Raw genomic sequence first — 16,047 nt, forward strand, 5'->3', positions numbered from 1 at the left:
ACACAAAACAACCCCGGACAAGAACATACGACTCGTTTCCATAATGTTGATATATTCAATCCAGGGTGTCGACCTGATTGGGCAGAAGCAGAGGCTGCTCGGCATCCAGCAGGTTGACCGCGTCCGTGGCGGTGGCTGGGGGGTGTGCAGGGTCGGAGGCCAACGGGGAGGGGGTGCTGCTGGCGGCTTTCAGCTCCCCGGAGTTGCGGAGGGAGAGTGAAAGGGCCGGCGACGGTCTCCGGGGCGATGGAGAGGAGCAGCAGGGCAAGAGCCTCCCGAGCGCCCGCTTAAAGTCCCTCATGAACAGCGGGTAGATGATGGGGTTCATTGTGCTGTTGCAGTAGCCCAGCCAGGTGATGGCGTCGAAGAGTGCGAGGGGGACACACTCGCACACCGCCTGGTAGAGACCAACGGAGAGCAATGCCAAGGAGTCAGAGGAATTTATGGTTCAAAAAGGGAAAATTATTCAAATGAGTTGAAATGCATTCATGACACGTGTTGGACCTTAAAGAGTCGCACGTTTTAGAATGTATAGAGAGATGGAAATAGATAAAGTAAATGTATTTATGTATTATCCATTGACATTGATTTTATAGTATATAAAACTGTGGCCTGCCACAGTATATAACATATATAGTATGTATGTTCTTCTATCCAAAAATCATGTATTCTTAGCTAATTATTAATTAAACGTTTAGTGCACATATACAGTATATGTATATATATATTTATTTATTTTGAGCTAATAGTGATTTACTCTCTGCCCCCTAGGAAATTTTATTTCAAAAGAAAGTTAATTTACGGTATATGTATCTCTGAAATAAAAAAACATAAATAAATAACTTTGAAAATATGGAGATAAAAACCAAAATACAAAATATATTCTATAACATCTAATGTAATCTTAATTTATTTCCCATTTCTTCAAAATGTATTTACTTTCCCCATGCATATTGGGGACCCTGTGAATTCAGAATTGCCGAGCCTGAAATCATCAGAAAAAAGAAGAAACCAGGTCTTCTCTCTGGCCACTGGCTCTTTTCTCCACACATCCAACATCCAGTTTTCACCGAGCTGAATGTAAAAACACATTTTTAAAACCCACGATCTTGAATATAATAACCACTATAGGTTTAGAGGAGAAGAGTAAAGGGGGAGACAGCTGTTGGAGAAGAGCTTCCAATACTATCTAGATGAGAAAGGGAGGCGGAGGGAATAAGACAGAAACGGAGGGGTGGGGGGTTGCATTTCACACACCACATTGAGTGTGAAAAGGAAGGAGAGCACAGACACAGTCAAGTCTCTGTGCTCTATGTTATGCAGGGGAGAAGCAAGAGGGCACAGATGGGAAATCAAAATGACTGGATCATTGAAAGCTTGGAAAAAACAAAAACAGGACGCGTCATTACCAATTTAGATTAAGCTGTTTTTTGACATTCATTTAGTCTCGCCAAGGTTTTTTTTCCATTGCCAACAACGTTTGTCCGCTGACTAATGGGCGCTCAAGTCCAATCAAATAAAAAATCAACAAAAAAGAAAGAAATAATGGTGACTATAAATGGTGGTGTGGTGCGTTGTGAGTCAGCCGCACAAAGCTGAAATGCCAATCTATTTACTCGTTGGATAACTTGGCAAGGCTGTGACGCCAAGGCTGGCCGATACAAAAATAGACCGGTATCCAAGTGTTTCTTTTCTTTTTTTCCATTTCTTTCTTTTGCATTTATTTCACACTGTTTTGGGGCCCGCCACAAATATATGTTTGCAAGAAAACTGAAACCCCCCCCACAGAAGTCACAGGGGGACTCAGATTTATGGAATAGGGCTAAGAGCTATAGCAGGGGGGAAAAAGCAACCACATATTTTAAATGTTGATTGAAAATGTTGGGAATCCTTAAAGTGGAGAAACACTCGCCTATAAGGGAAGGCCATATGGAAAGATCGACGCATCCAAGATTTGTTCGATGCATCATATTGGCCGCTAATATCTTGCGCTGCTCGTGTGTTTATCGTTTTCATTTGGCAACATTTCTGTGTCATGCCTGTGGTAGTCAGTGTCTGGTCCCGCCATACTGACCTGGGCCATGTTTGTGATGAAAAAGGGCAGCCAAGCGCTGAAGAAGAGTCCCAAGAGGACTCCGAGGGTCAGGCTGGCCTTTAGGGCCCTCCGACCCTGCCTGTGAGCAAGACGCCGCTCACTGTTCACTGACGGCTGTGGACAGTGGAGAAAAAAGGAAACGGTTAATAGTAGAATGGTAGAATCCTTACATTAGGGCTTCCCTGTACCCATGTTATAGTCACTTTGACTAATGACCTTCATTTAGTTGATTAAGTTAGCTTGAAGCTTTCCCCATTTTTGTTGTTAATAAATTAAAGTAGAGAAATTGTCAGTAATTGTGGTAAATATGCTTGTTTAGTTGTTCTTGTTGCTGTGACTTAGCTGTGATAACACTCCCATTTCAGAGGCTAAAATATAAAGCTAAATCAACAAGTTAGCAGTCAGTGAGCTTAGCTTAGCCCAAAGACCGGAGGAACAGCTGGCCCCGGGCAAACCAGCTTCCTCGAAGGCAAAAACTGATGTTGCATCTCGTTGATTCAAACATTAAGTCTAAAAAACATGTTTGTTTTTTTCCTGGGGAGTAATGGACGAGAACAATTTTGTTAATGCCGGTGCCAAGCTAGCTATTTCCACCGGCCTGCAGCCTTTATGCTAAGCTAAACTAATCACCTGTGGCTCCATGGCTAATTTTAAACTTCAGGGGGCCAGTCGAAACAAACTTGCAGCCAAACACAGCTGAAACCCACATTGTTCAATTAAAACCGAATAGAACAAGGTTATAAAAAATATTTTTGATGAACAAAAAAATGAGATGATGTTAAAACTACATAAATGGAAAGAGAGAAACACATCTGAAAACTAAATATTAATGCTTTTTAAAATTCACCAGGACATTTTAGAATACATTTAGAACTGGCTGATCGTGTGTGTGTGTGCGTGCGTTTAACCCTCCTGTTACCTTTCGGGTCAATTTGACCCCATTCAATGTTTAATGTCGGTGTTCCTTGGGGTCAATTTGACCCCAGGCTGTTTTTCACTGTGTCAAACATATAAGAAATATCAACTTTTTTATATATTTAAAGGGCTATTTAGGTCGTCAACAAACAAACATAAAGTACCTCACACTTAAACTTGGGAAACAATATTAATTCTAATAATTTTCTGGAGGTTTTAATTGCTGGGGTCAAATTGACCCCGAGGGTAAAATATGTTAGTAAATGTAAAGGTAACAGGAGGGTTAAGTGTGTGTGTGTTTGTGTAGGTGTGTGTGCGTGCGTGCATATGTTTGTGTGTGTATATGTGTGTGTGTTTGTGTGTGGGTTTTACTGACAGAAAATGTGACAGACTTTGACACTGTGATCCTAACAGATGGGGGCAGCACACATCGGACACACTGTCTGTACTTTCATCTCCAAGATTTTGGAGCAGGTTTTTCACCTCTTCCCTTTCATCGCATCTCTCTCCTCTTCGTTCATAAATGAAGAGCCAAAAAGTTTCTCAGCTGCCCGTCAAATACTGGCTGCAGTGCTGTGGATTGTATCTCTTCTGATTCTTTTTCATGCCTGATAATGATGATAATAGCCTCAGTGGATAGGCTATAAACCATAACTTTGTTGAACATGAAGTAGTTTGCGTACTTTCAGATATACTTCCAAAATAGGTCCACTCCAAGGTACTTTTATAATTGAAGGTATTTTTATAATCAGGACAGTCTAGAATGTATAGGTGTAAAAAAAAGAAGATGTTTCTTACTTTGTAAGAATTAAAAATTGTAAAACGACCATCTCAAGATTTATAATAGCTGCACTTCGATGAAATTGAACGTTGGAGTGGATTTCAACAGCATAATTGGAATTTCAAGGTAACGACACAAGACGGAGACATGAACAGCGTTGCGTAAAAACCTTCAAATTGTCAAAGAAAGGACACAGTTGAAAACTCAAAATAGATGCACAACTACAATTTGGTTATCTTTGTGCCACCTGCTCCACTCACAGAATCAACCTTTTTAACTCCTACTCTCATTCTGTTTGCTCCACGTAAAGGCCAGTCTCCTATTTTAGCACCACTGCTGACTTATGTTGGGCTTTCGCTAAGAAATTGCTCTGTTACTCATTAGTCTTGATCAGAACTCAACCTTTAAGTACACATCTCTCCTCTCTGTTTTTACTTTACTGCTTGGTCTCTTTTGCTCACCGGTACATTCTGCGATGCGGGAGGTTCCTGGTGACTGCAGTCGTCTCCGTCGTGGTGGGCTTGCCCCGTCGCGACCCCTGGCGAAGGAGGCCTGGAAGGCTCACCGAGAGAGGGGTGCGGGTGTGGAGGGTGACTCAGTGCCGCGACCCTCTTCGCCTGCCTCCGCGCCACCAGAAGGATCCGGCAGTAAGTGAAGCAAATGGCACTGGAGGGCAGAAAGAACGTGAGCACGGACGCCACCAGGGCAAAGGGCAGGGTGACCCGCAGGCGACACTGGAAGGAGAGACCCCCTGACGGCGACAGCTGAAAGTAGGAATCTGGGTACAGCGTGTCGGAGTAAGAGCTGACGTTGCCACCGAAGACCCCCGGGGCCGACGCGTGTCCGCTCCCGTGGCCCAGGCTGTGCCACTTCATCTCGATAGGCAGGAAGGAGGCCAACGCAGCCAACCCCCACGCCGCTCCCACCAAGAGCAATGCCCGGGGCGGGGTCATCCTCTGCTTGTAGCGCAGAGGCGAGATAATGAAGACGTAGCGGTCCAGGCTGATCGCGCACAGGTTGAGGATGGACGCGCTGCAACACATGACGTCGAAGCAGAGCCAAATGGGGCAAAAGGCCGGCCACAGCACCCAGGCCCCACACAGGACGTTGAGCATGGCCGGCGGCATGACCACCACTGCCACCATCAGGTCAGACAGGAAGAGGGACACCAGAAAGCAGTTTGAGGTGCAACGCAACGAGCGATGGGCGAACACCACGGCGATGAGCAGCATGTTGCCGCAGACCGTCATGAGGATGATGGCGGTCAGCATGAAGGCCAGCAACCACGGGCCGCTGCCGGTGATGTTCCAAGCACTGGCTGTGGGAGAGCTGATGTTGTAGCTTCCCACAGAGCCGGTCGAGTGAGAGTCGGCCATGACGCCGGTTGGTCAGCTCCCGAGGTTTCCTCTGCAGGCGCTACTAGATGTCACACACACACCTGAGCCTGAGTTGTCCTATTGCAGCCAAAGCTCTCACTTTAGGGACATTGTTGAGTAAAAAGAAACCACTGTGGCGTAGCGAAGCCACCCAATCATGTTCCTGTCAAGGCGAAACAAGACTCTTCTCCATGGGTAAATATCTCCATCTTTCTTCTGGCAGGAATGCTTTCTGGCACCATGGGCTCACTTCCACTGCCGCCGACACAGTGATCAAAATCCCCAACACAGTTTCACTCATCTTTCCACGCCGGCCAGCATGTGCCACTGCCTCACCCACAGCTCGGCGCCAGAATGAGACGCTCGGCGGCCGGCAGAGGCTTTCCGAAAAGCAGCATGTCACAGCGATGACAGTCGGTGGAGGAGGGCACACGGAGAGAGAAGCCCGACCAAGGCATGAAGGAACTACTGAAGACAGAGAGAGCAAGGACCAATCCTCAGAATCACACCTCTCCTCTCAGAAATGGAATTGCACGGCTTCCGCAAGTCCTTCGCGGAGCCAGGTCTTTTTCGTTCCAGGGTAAAAGCAAAAAGACACAAAAGTGTGAAGCAGTCATTTGCAAACGGGGGCTCCGCTCACAAGTGCTCTCCAGGTATCATGATCCTCGCAGCGCTGCCTTTACATGCCTCCCCCCACCCCCTCCGCTCCCGTTAATCCCTGTGTCGGCCACTCCAGCGCGCCTCCCAGCCAGAGCGCACAGCTTCTGAGAAGGAGCGTGTCAAAGCATTGAGCTGTTAATGCATAACCATGCCACAAATCACGGCCAAGATATGCTAATTTCGTCAGCATGGGAATTGGTGTGGGTGGTCCTCTTTCCATGTTTGGTCACGGTGCTTTCACTGAGGTACTATGATGGCATTATTAGTACAATTAGGTGCGATTGTGTTTTCTGCAATGTGTTTTGTACACTGTGAGTGTCAGATCTATTAAAGGGGCCATCGATCATGTTTTTTTGTTGTTGTTTTTTCAGAGTAGGAAAATCCTTTATCAATAAAAAGAAGTCTCACCCTCGGACTTGTTCACTGGATACAAGCGCGATGTATGATCTTGATCACATGCTCATCATGCATGAACAAAATATTGATCCGCATGTCACCTGTACGACAAAAACATATATTTACAGTCGTCGATGCTAGCGTAACAGATGTGAGTTACTAACGCTACAGCTAACTGCTAACTGAAGCTGGCGCACGCTGCTCTCCCAGTGAAGTAGTCATATAAGACATGCTTAGTTAATTTCCAGTTTCATGTGAGTATTTTCTGTTTCCATTGGCACATCTATAAATGCTTTCATTATTATTATTAATTTTATTTTTCTCATACTGTCTCTACTGTGTTCAACTTCATGTCTGTGACGCTCCGTTTAAGCGCCATTTAAAAGAATTGCGTTGCTAGGCAACATCTTGGGTCCATGTTTACTTCCCGTTCTTCCCGGTGTCATTCCCATGCACTGCAACCGGTGAACCTATAAAAGAAGGAAAGGCCATTGTGACTGCGGTCTAATTTTTATTTATTGAAAGTAATGGGGCACAAGTCCCACTAAAACCCGTCATATCTCTGGTGTTTCACCTTCAGCTGAAAATTGCATCCACAGAATAGAGAAATAAAAACACACTATGAGACCGTTCAATGCCTGCAGACTCAGTGACTTCCATTCATACTTGTCATCTGGCCTATATTATTAGGAAGCGCACACATAAATCACGACAGCTGTGATGTCAATGCAGCTTCCTGTCTGTGCCTTTCACACCTTCGGAAGGATCACTTCTCACTAATGTTGTAATTTTTTATTTCGTTTTTTATCTCCAATTGAATTGTGGATGGCTAACTTTAGTCAAAGTACAAGAAGCGAACTGAGTTCATCAACGGACAAAGTGACCAGTACCGGTGAAAGAGGTCCAGATTTAGAGAGGATGCTGTAATCTTATTATAATATATTTGTTTAATGTTTTAAATGAAAATTCTGAAATTGTAAACATGGCACCTTTAAACATTTCTATTCTACGTGCCATGCAATTGTTTCTTGCAACTCGTGCGACAACCGGCTGCACCAGCAGCTTTTTGGTTCTTCATCCATTCGTGCAATCAATTCTTTCACATTTATGTGTTGCACTTAATTCATGAAATATCTTCCTTTTTCTTAATGAAGCTGTCTTAATTCGTCTTTATTTTTTTGTCAGTGTCAACAAGTCTTAACTGCTTCCACTGTGACTCATTGTTCAGTGAAACATTAAACATTTTTAACAATTATACACTCCCCTGTGTCCAGTAGGGTGCCAAAAATGGTCATCTCACTGGACGCAGAGAAAGCTTTTGACAGGGTTATATGGGATTACCGATTTACATGTTTCGAGAAATTTGGTTATGGCCCTATTATATTTCATGGATCAAACTACTATACAATTCACCCAAGGCCTCTTTAGTTACAAATGGTAAGAAATCACAGTACTTCCCATTGTCAAGAGCATCCCATCTGGGTTGTCCCATCAGCCCGCTGCTATTTGCTTTCGCCATAGATTTTCTGGGTATACACTGAATTTGAGTAAAAGTGAATCCTACCCTGTTAATAACTTAGCGCTTAAAATTCAGGATAATGTATTGCCATTCAAAATGTCGAGAAATGGCTTTAAATACTTGGGCATTAACATCACAAGAGATATGCAGAAACTTTACAAAGAAAACTTTTCCTCTCTACTTGAGAAAGTTAAATTAGATCTTAAAAAATGGAAAACAATTTACTTCTCCTTGGCAGGTAAAGTGAATTCTATCAAGATAAATGTGCTCCCCAAATTCCTTTACCTGTTTCAATGCTCTACCTTCCTAAATCCTTTTTATACATGTATTGACAAAGCTTTCATCTCATTTACATGGAATGGCAAGAACCCTAGAATGCGTATAGAGATCCTACAGAGGCCTAAACAGGGAGGGCTTGCTCTTCCTAACCTTTGCTACTACTATTGAGCAACAAATGTTTAAGAAATTACCTATTGACTTCATGCTCCAGATACGGACTGGTGTCACTATGAAGCTAGATCCTGCAGTTCAGCATCTCTTACAGCTCTGGTCACTTCCAGTCTTCCAGTTTCTATTTCACATTTCACAAGCAACCCAATCGTCATCAACAGCCAAAAGATATGGTTTCAATTTAGACGGAACTTTGGTTTTAAATATTTTCTTAACATAAGCCCTATATGCAATAACCACCTCTTCCACCCAGCTAGATTGGATGCTGCATTCTCTCTCTGGCAAAGAAAAGGCATCGTGAGATTTAAGGATATGTACATAAACGGGGTATTTGCCAGCTTTGAGGATTTAGCACACATATTTAATCTTCCTCGGTCCAATTCATTTAGATAGTTCCAAGTCTGCCACTTCCTGAAGTGTCACGACCCCAACTTTCCAAACATCACTTCAGTGTCAGGCTTAGATGATATGCTAGAATTTCCATCCGACTCAAAACGGCTAATTTCAGGAATACATGACTCTATTTCTTGTGAGTGTTTCCTGATCCGATGTGAGGTCCTGGGACAGGGATATCGTATGTGTACAGATTGTAAAGCCCTCTGAGGCAAATGATATAGGGCTGTACAAAATAAACTGAATTTTATTGAATAACATCTCTTAAAAATGTGACTTTGGCAAAGATAAAGGTGGACTGGGAAGGTGAGCGAGCGGTGACATAGAAGAATATCTGTGGAACTGTGCTCTACAAAGAGTGAATGACAGCTCTTCTTGTGCCAAACTCGGCATAATACAATTCAAAGTTCTGCATCAAGCTTGTTTTTTCAAAAGCAAGATAGTAGCAGCAGAGGCCGTTACGCTCCAGCCAACTTGACTCACATGTTCTAGTCATGCCCTGCTCTGACATCTTACTGGTCCATATTTAAAACACTCTCTGCGGCTCCTTATATTGATCTCCAACCAAATACAACTTCAGCTATATTTGGTGTCACAGATAGACAACACTGTACAATAACAAAAAGCCATAAAAACATTATGGCGTTTATGACACTTCTTGCTCGTAGAAGAATATTGTTGCATTGGAAATCAACAAACCCACCAAAGACATCAATGTGCTTTGGTGACCTGATGCAATTCAGTCATTTAGAGAAAATAAAATACTTCTTGAGGGGGTTAAGGAAAAAAAATTCTCCTCCTGGGATCCAGTTCTGACATACTTGGGGAAACTCAAAACTATGCCTGATACCCCTTTGCAGTATTTATTTGCCTAGTCCCTAAATGATGAGGCGCAAAATAGACATAATTGATTGTTTTTTATTTTTTATTCAAGTATTAATCTGACTGTTGGATGGCCAATAATTTGGGCGCTCTGGTTTCTCTCTACTGGCCAAACATGTTGTCATTCAATTTGTGGATATGCTTGTGTGATGTGATAACTGTTTGCTGTGTAGAGTGATGCAGGTGTGTCTACGTGTAGATGTGCCAGAGATAGGTATGTTTCGGTGCGTGTATATATGTGGATATATGGCTCGGCGAAATGAGGTGACCTCTTTTTATTTATTTGTATGTATTTATTTTCCTGTACTCTAGGTGGGTGTACCAATGGGAGGGGTTGGTGGGTGGGTTTGTTGTCTGTTTGTATATGTCAAGAAAAAGATGGAAAACAATGGAAGTGTCAGTTGAAATGCAAGTTTGTTGTGTTATGTGCCTGTCAATGTATAAACAAATTCACATTCCCTGCTCTAACAAGTCACTTTACATTGTTCCTGCATTTATTATACTCAATCCAGATAATGATTAAACTTCCCAACAGGAGCGCTTGCATACAAAAGAAACATGCACACTCCAGCATTTTAACAGCCTTGTCAAATACTAAGCGTGATGTGCAAAGCGCACATTTTTTTTGTCCCCTCAGGACTGACTAATCTCCTCCATCACTCTGCCCGTCATCCGCCACATCAGATCAGCTGCTGCCAACCCTCTGACCCCAGCTCAGCCACACCAAGCCCACCACCTTCTGGGATGGCGTTTGCTTGCTTTGACACCATTTTAGAAAATCCATTCCTCTCACATTCAGAAATAAACTGAAGACGCGCCTTTTGAAAGAGTAAAATCTTGCTGTTATCATGCTTCATGGGACTTCTTTCCCTATTCATTTTTGCACTACTTGAAAAATATGATTTTAAGTGGTTTTCATCAATTACAAAGCATGTTTAGGGACTTCATTTTGTTGTTGATGTTGAGATTATTTTATTAAATATACACAGACTGTCCCAAACGGGCACATACAATCTTACAGTCATTCTAGGATGGAAGGTTCAACAGGGATCTCTTCGCTGTAGAACAGTGCAAATGGCGACTCTCCCACGGGCAAAACAAAATGGTTTAAAGAAATAAAAATAATAATAAAAAATACGACAGTCCCTCAATGGCTTGCAGCTACTGCTCCTGTGGAAGAAAAACACACAAAACAAAGACAAGTGTTTTTAATTCTATTAATAGAGATTTGCGTGTTGGAGTTAAGTGTTTTTATTTTATTGCACGCACAAACCTTTTCGCTTCTGTGCAGCAGATACGAGGACCTCAGGTCGCTCTGACAGTTGCCGTACGCCATGCCAAGTCCCGCTGCAGAGCCGAAGGAAATCGGCCAAGTGTGCCCTACAAATAATGAATCAGATACTTTTAAAATATATCTTTTTTTGAATATCTTCTCAAGCACATCACAGCTTTATTAAAACACATCAGAGATGACGTGTTCAATAATTTTCACACTCATGTTGTGGAATTGTACTCTTCTCTGTACTTAACTTTAATATTCACATGCTTCTTTTTAGTGTGTGATGGTTCTTAGGATGAATGTTGTTGATGCTCGTCGAACAATAAAAGCACCGCATACTCTCAAAGATAAACTCCCATTGAATAATGTGCTTGTTTAGATGAGGCTGTTGCTTTAACAATATCAGAGATCCTCTGAGCTAAATTAAAAGGCCTGAGATGGGCTCCAGCAATGATCCATTGAAACTACTTACGTTTGAAGAACAGAACAGACAAAACGATTCCCAACCCCAGCCCAGTGCCTGAAAACAAGAGAAAATTGAAAAACCTTTACCTTTACGTCATGAGATGGATGACAATGCAACTTGTATTAACTGTATATGAGGTATGCTGCTAAAACTGATCCACTGGGTGATTATGCTGTCTTATACTGTCTTCCATTATATATATATATATATATATATATATATGCTAAACTACTTTCTGATACACAGGGCAATAATGTGCTTTCTCGCCTCTCATCTTTCCATGGATTGTGACTGTCTGGAGCCGCTCCTGCCTCCTGCCATGGCCCTGCTGATGCTCCTTCTCTCTTTCTCCTTCTGCTTACATGGATCGTGGTTATCTGGATTGTGGTCCATACCTACTACTCATTATATGAATAGTTTCTGTCATATTCATTGAATATGTAGTAACTCTATTGCCTCTGTCGATCCTCCTGTTGCTCTCCCGAAGGTGTCTTCCCTTTTTTCCCCCCCTGAAGGTTCCTTTCAGTTTTTTTCTGATCCTATGCGAGGACCAACAAGGATGCCAATTCAGGAGTGTGCACTGTTAACCGTGTTATTGTATGTCTTGGCATAATTTGTAATTTATCGATAAGCAATAAAGTATTAAGGATAAATTATCATTTTCTCCGAAAAAGGAGCTCTGAGAAAAACGCAATTATCTAATTAGGTTACGAGTAGCTTGAGGGCAACTACATAGTTGTATTGTATTAATCAAAAATAAAATAAGTCAGAAATAACTTGCTCGTCATTCGGTTGTCCTTTACGGGTCCTTTATTGCTAGCTAACGTTAGTTAGCCTCTGGCCCAGTAACGTTAAAGAACAGCTGTGGAGTACAGTACAAGAGCTGCAGTTTATTTTGTTCGTATTCCGAGACACTACAATGTCGTTACACGCGGTACACTTCGAGATATTTACCGAGTTTAATGGCACCGTCTGCCAAGCACCGGTCCCACTTTTTCCCCAGCTCCTTTTCAGACATGCTGAACGTTAGCTTCTCTGACAAACTGGAAATGTCTAATGCAGCTTCGGTTGGGTGCTGCCTTCGCGTACTGTCGGAAATGTAGGATTCTTAAGATTTAAAACTCAGGGGAACGTGACAACGTGCAGTGGGTTTAGGCCACCAGAGGTAGACAGTCCGACGTCATCTACTGGATGTTGCTGATTACATATTAGTGGGGTAAACACATCCTAAAGAAGTTAAAACTAATTTATACCGGTTTACTGGAACGCAGCATCACGACACTCTTGCAAGGCTCGCGATGCATTAAGATCCAAGCGGCTTAAACTCGTCATCATGCGGGGAAATACAGCTATTCAGCTCCAGTAGTTACTGTCTACTCTAAACCTATGCATGTCACGTCACGGCAGGGGAAAACACTTCATAGATTCTTATTGCAAATTATTTAAAAGTTTCTGAATGAAATTTCGGTTTGACACAAATTAGTACATAGTCATGAGGTCATTACAACATGTTTACCTTATTAACACTGATTTCCTGAGATGATAATTAACTTTTTCTGACACTTACAGTGCACAAACATTCGAAAATCCGTTACACAAAAACTTGGCAAGTTTTGAAAGTGTTATCATTAAATAAAGACTGTTGGCTGGGACACCTTACATGTAAATTCTACAAACAGACGGACAAACGTATCAAATTCATTGAATGACAAGACAATCGTGTACAAATGATCCACCATCACTCAGCAGGCAAACTGTGAAACAGCCCAAAGTCAACTTGTTGAAAAAAGCAATTATCGGGCACGAGATCTCTTCAAACGGTGCAGACTACTAGTTGGCTTCTCCATAGACTTCAAGTGAATTCGTTTTTGGGGTTGTTATGAGTATCTTAAGTGTTATGAGTGCATGTTAACAGCAAAAGGGGCACCAAAGAGGTAGAAACTGTGTCCTTGAAGAGAAAACGTGTCTTTGGCCACGATACAAAATGAAACCCCTTTTGCTTTTCACTTTCTTTACTCCACTACGCACATGTCTTAGCTACCCCTGAATTCTTGGCGGGGACAGCCGAGACACCTGACCTCTTTGGAAGTCACAATTTATGTGGAATAAACACACCTGCAGTGAAAATACACATATTGTACATATGAATTCAATAGCTATCATCCAGATACAGCTGCAGATAAAGGCATCTAACAGCTGGTGTGTTTAAATGGTCTTCGCTACAAAAAATGCTTTGAGTCAACTGTATTTCATCTTATGTAAAAAATATATATATATAAAGAAAAAAGAATAATAACGTGGTGAATGCGGTAGATCATCAAGAGATTGTTAAATCTCGTCTTCTGGTCCTGAACGACTTGTTTCCCCGACCACAGTTCCAACTGAAACTGTTCACATCACTCGTAGGATCCCCGCTGTGGGGGCGCTTCTTGTGCTGGTGCCGGTGCCGGCTGGCTGGTTTCTTCTCCCGCTGTCTTCACAGAGCTCTTGCTGATGGCCAGGAGGTCTCGAAGCTCCTTGTTCTCAATCTGAAAACCAGACAGTAAAACCACATAGCAGTTAAAAAAAAAAGGTTTGTTAAAAATAATGCAATCATGTATGTTGTATTGTGTATATTCACGTATTATTCAATGATGGTATATTTATGCTGCTCAATAAAACCCAGGTTTGTATGTATGTATTACTATGCATCCCTTCACTTTACTTAAGAAATCTACCACATGGAGACAGAGACGGTCTTCATTTACAAATTCTATAAATAGCTTCCAAGAAATATGGGTAAATAATATCATATATCATTATTTTTTTATTTAAACATGTTCCAGATTGTGCGGGAGTGCTGTGCTTACCTCCAGTTGAGCGAGCCTCTGTGCAACGGAGCAATAGTGCTGGTCGTCCACCTGCACTGCTCGTCTCATCACCTGGCCCATCTCACATATCCGCTCCACCTGGCTCTGCACCTCCTGGAGAACAGTCAGAGAAAAAGAGGTTCTCTCAAACTCAATTCATTTTTGCATGACCAAAATGTATCTTAAAGTAAATCCATAAGAATTGTTACAAGTCAACACAGTGAGCAATATTATCACAACATTTTTTTTTAAAAACACAATCAAATAAATACACTTTCATCTCTTTTACTTTAGCGTGGTTCTCGTGAAGGCTGAGCACAGGTTTTGTGTCCAGCTCCTTCTTTGCCATCATCAGTTGTAGCATTTGCTTGCGATATCGTCCCATGATCAACTCCAGCGCATACTGGTGTTCTTCTAGCGATAACCATAGTTCTGCCAAGAAAGACATGAAGATGGTTAGCAAAGACATAAAACAGCAGCTGTACAATTAACAGAATATAGTGGGGGCGGGTTACCCTTATTCTCCTGCTGTAGATCCTTGATTTGAGTGTTTTCCTGTGTCAAGAGGACGTGAGGCTTGTATTTTGTCAGCTCCTGAATCTCTGACGCGTTTTCAGTGTGCTGAGGGGAGATATACAATGGGAATAGTTTTAATATTAAATCAGGGGAATATTAAGAATTAGAATGAAGGGGAATATATTAACTTATAAAACACATGACACACTGTAAAATGGCATACTTAAAGAGGGAACGTTCCTATGACAGTCACAACATTCAGCTGTCATACATTGCTTTCGTAAATATGTTTGAAGAATTTGAAGGGCGTTGACGGCACAGAAGTGATCCAATTAGAACAGCTGATCTCTCTGCTCTGACTCTTGAGTATTGGCTCACAGGCTCCACTTCTGTTTTTGATGTTAGAGTATGTTTGAGAACGGCAGAAGAAACATCCGTGAAATTCAACTCTACTTGATTTATTCTAAATTGATGCGCCGGTTCGACGAAGACACCACTCGTGCAAAATCTCCCTGTAACCTGTGCTGAGGCAACGTTGACGTGACTCGCCCTTACCTTGTCTGGAAGGGCATTCCCCACCTCTCTCATGCCCTGCACTCTCTGGCTGAGGGCCCCGGACTGCTCTATCAGTCCCTCGGCAGCCATGTCGTGCTCTTTCAGCCTCTCGAGGAGGGTCCGGGCATCGCCCAGCACTTTTTCCAAAGTGCAGGCCATATTGGAAACTGTCAGTTCCTGTGAGCGCGCTAGCGTTAACAAGCTCCTTTGAACTACCACCAGCTAGCTAAACTGGAATACAAAGTAGCGTTAGCTAACGCTGGGTCGTAGCTCTTCGTTAGTCGTTATAACGACGTACCTATATATTGCGGGTCTTCGGAAAAAGGTGTAGGGATACAGAATAAATACAGTACATTTAAATGCTCAATTAGTCGCCTCTGTTTTGTTGTCAAGTGTACCTTTTCCGTGTGAGACCGAATGTGCACGTCACTTCCGTTTCTTCTTCGCCATTTGTCACTATCGCTCACCGCGCACCGATATGTAGGTCTATACCGCCTCCTAGTGGAGAGATTAGAGGGGCGTTTATTACCACCAAGCGTGAGATTCTTCTTTTTTTATCTTCTTCGTTGAGGTTTATTCGCGGTTGGCAAACAACTAATTGGTGCATTACCGCCACCAATTGGTATGGAGTAAGCCATGATATTTATTTACTAGTTATAACAACATTTAATGATTTGTGTTACAAATCATTACACGAGGGGACATAAAGTGATTCTAAACCAATGGATGTTTATCCTCCTTTCTCAAAGCAACCATACGAATATGGTGAAATAATGAATGTCGTTTTTTGACCGTGTTGTTTATTCATATCTATATAAATCAAGTAAATGTGGGATCTCAAATCAAATATATTTCAAGATTTTGACACATTTAATAATACATTTATTAACACGCTTGATCCACCAATTATCTAAT

At 42.3% G+C, this 16,047-nt stretch overlaps 4 protein-coding genes across 4 annotated transcripts in view; 1 reads left to right on the forward strand and 3 right to left on the reverse strand.

The window, feature by feature from the left end:
- The window catches only part of tmco4 (transmembrane and coiled-coil domains 4), a 29,169-nt gene extending 17,304 nt beyond the window's left edge, over window positions 1–11,865 (forward strand). The window contains exon 15 of the mRNA XM_056423937.1: window positions 11,459–11,865. Within this exon, the coding sequence (XP_056279912.1) occupies window positions 11,459–11,503 (45 nt within the window). The 3' untranslated portion in view covers window positions 11,504–11,865. The remainder of the gene's footprint in view (window positions 1–11,458) is intronic.
- htr6 (5-hydroxytryptamine (serotonin) receptor 6) lies at window positions 26–10,211 on the reverse strand. Its single transcript, XM_056423945.1, has 3 exons — window positions 4,253–10,211; window positions 2,075–2,209; window positions 26–397 (listed from the first exon to the last, which is right to left on the reverse strand). Exons 1-3 carry the CDS (start codon window positions 5,165–5,167, stop codon window positions 56–58), a joined length of 1,392 nt encoding a protein of 463 aa, XP_056279920.1. The 5' UTR covers window positions 5,168–10,211; the 3' UTR covers window positions 26–55.
- On the reverse strand, window positions 10,414–12,609 carry micos10 (mitochondrial contact site and cristae organizing system subunit 10). Its single transcript, XM_056423948.1, has 4 exons — window positions 12,167–12,609; window positions 11,219–11,266; window positions 10,741–10,847; window positions 10,414–10,637 (listed from the first exon to the last, which is right to left on the reverse strand). Exons 1-4 carry the CDS (start codon window positions 12,228–12,230, stop codon window positions 10,629–10,631), a joined length of 228 nt encoding a protein of 75 aa, XP_056279923.1. The 5' UTR covers window positions 12,231–12,609; the 3' UTR covers window positions 10,414–10,628.
- A 100-nt stretch (window positions 12,610–12,709) lies between these two features.
- Window positions 12,710–15,524, reverse strand: sike1 (suppressor of IKBKE 1). Its single transcript, XM_056423947.1, has 5 exons — window positions 15,133–15,524; window positions 14,577–14,682; window positions 14,351–14,493; window positions 14,062–14,175; window positions 12,710–13,740 (listed from the first exon to the last, which is right to left on the reverse strand). Exons 1-5 carry the CDS (start codon window positions 15,289–15,291, stop codon window positions 13,609–13,611), a joined length of 654 nt encoding a protein of 217 aa, XP_056279922.1. The 5' UTR covers window positions 15,292–15,524; the 3' UTR covers window positions 12,710–13,608.
- Window positions 15,525–16,047: the final 523 nt, after the last annotated feature.

The sequence above is a fragment of the Pseudoliparis swirei genome, chromosome 9 (assembly GCF_029220125.1).
Source record: "Pseudoliparis swirei isolate HS2019 ecotype Mariana Trench chromosome 9, NWPU_hadal_v1, whole genome shotgun sequence".
NCBI lineage: Eukaryota > Metazoa > Chordata > Actinopteri > Perciformes > Liparidae > Pseudoliparis > Pseudoliparis swirei.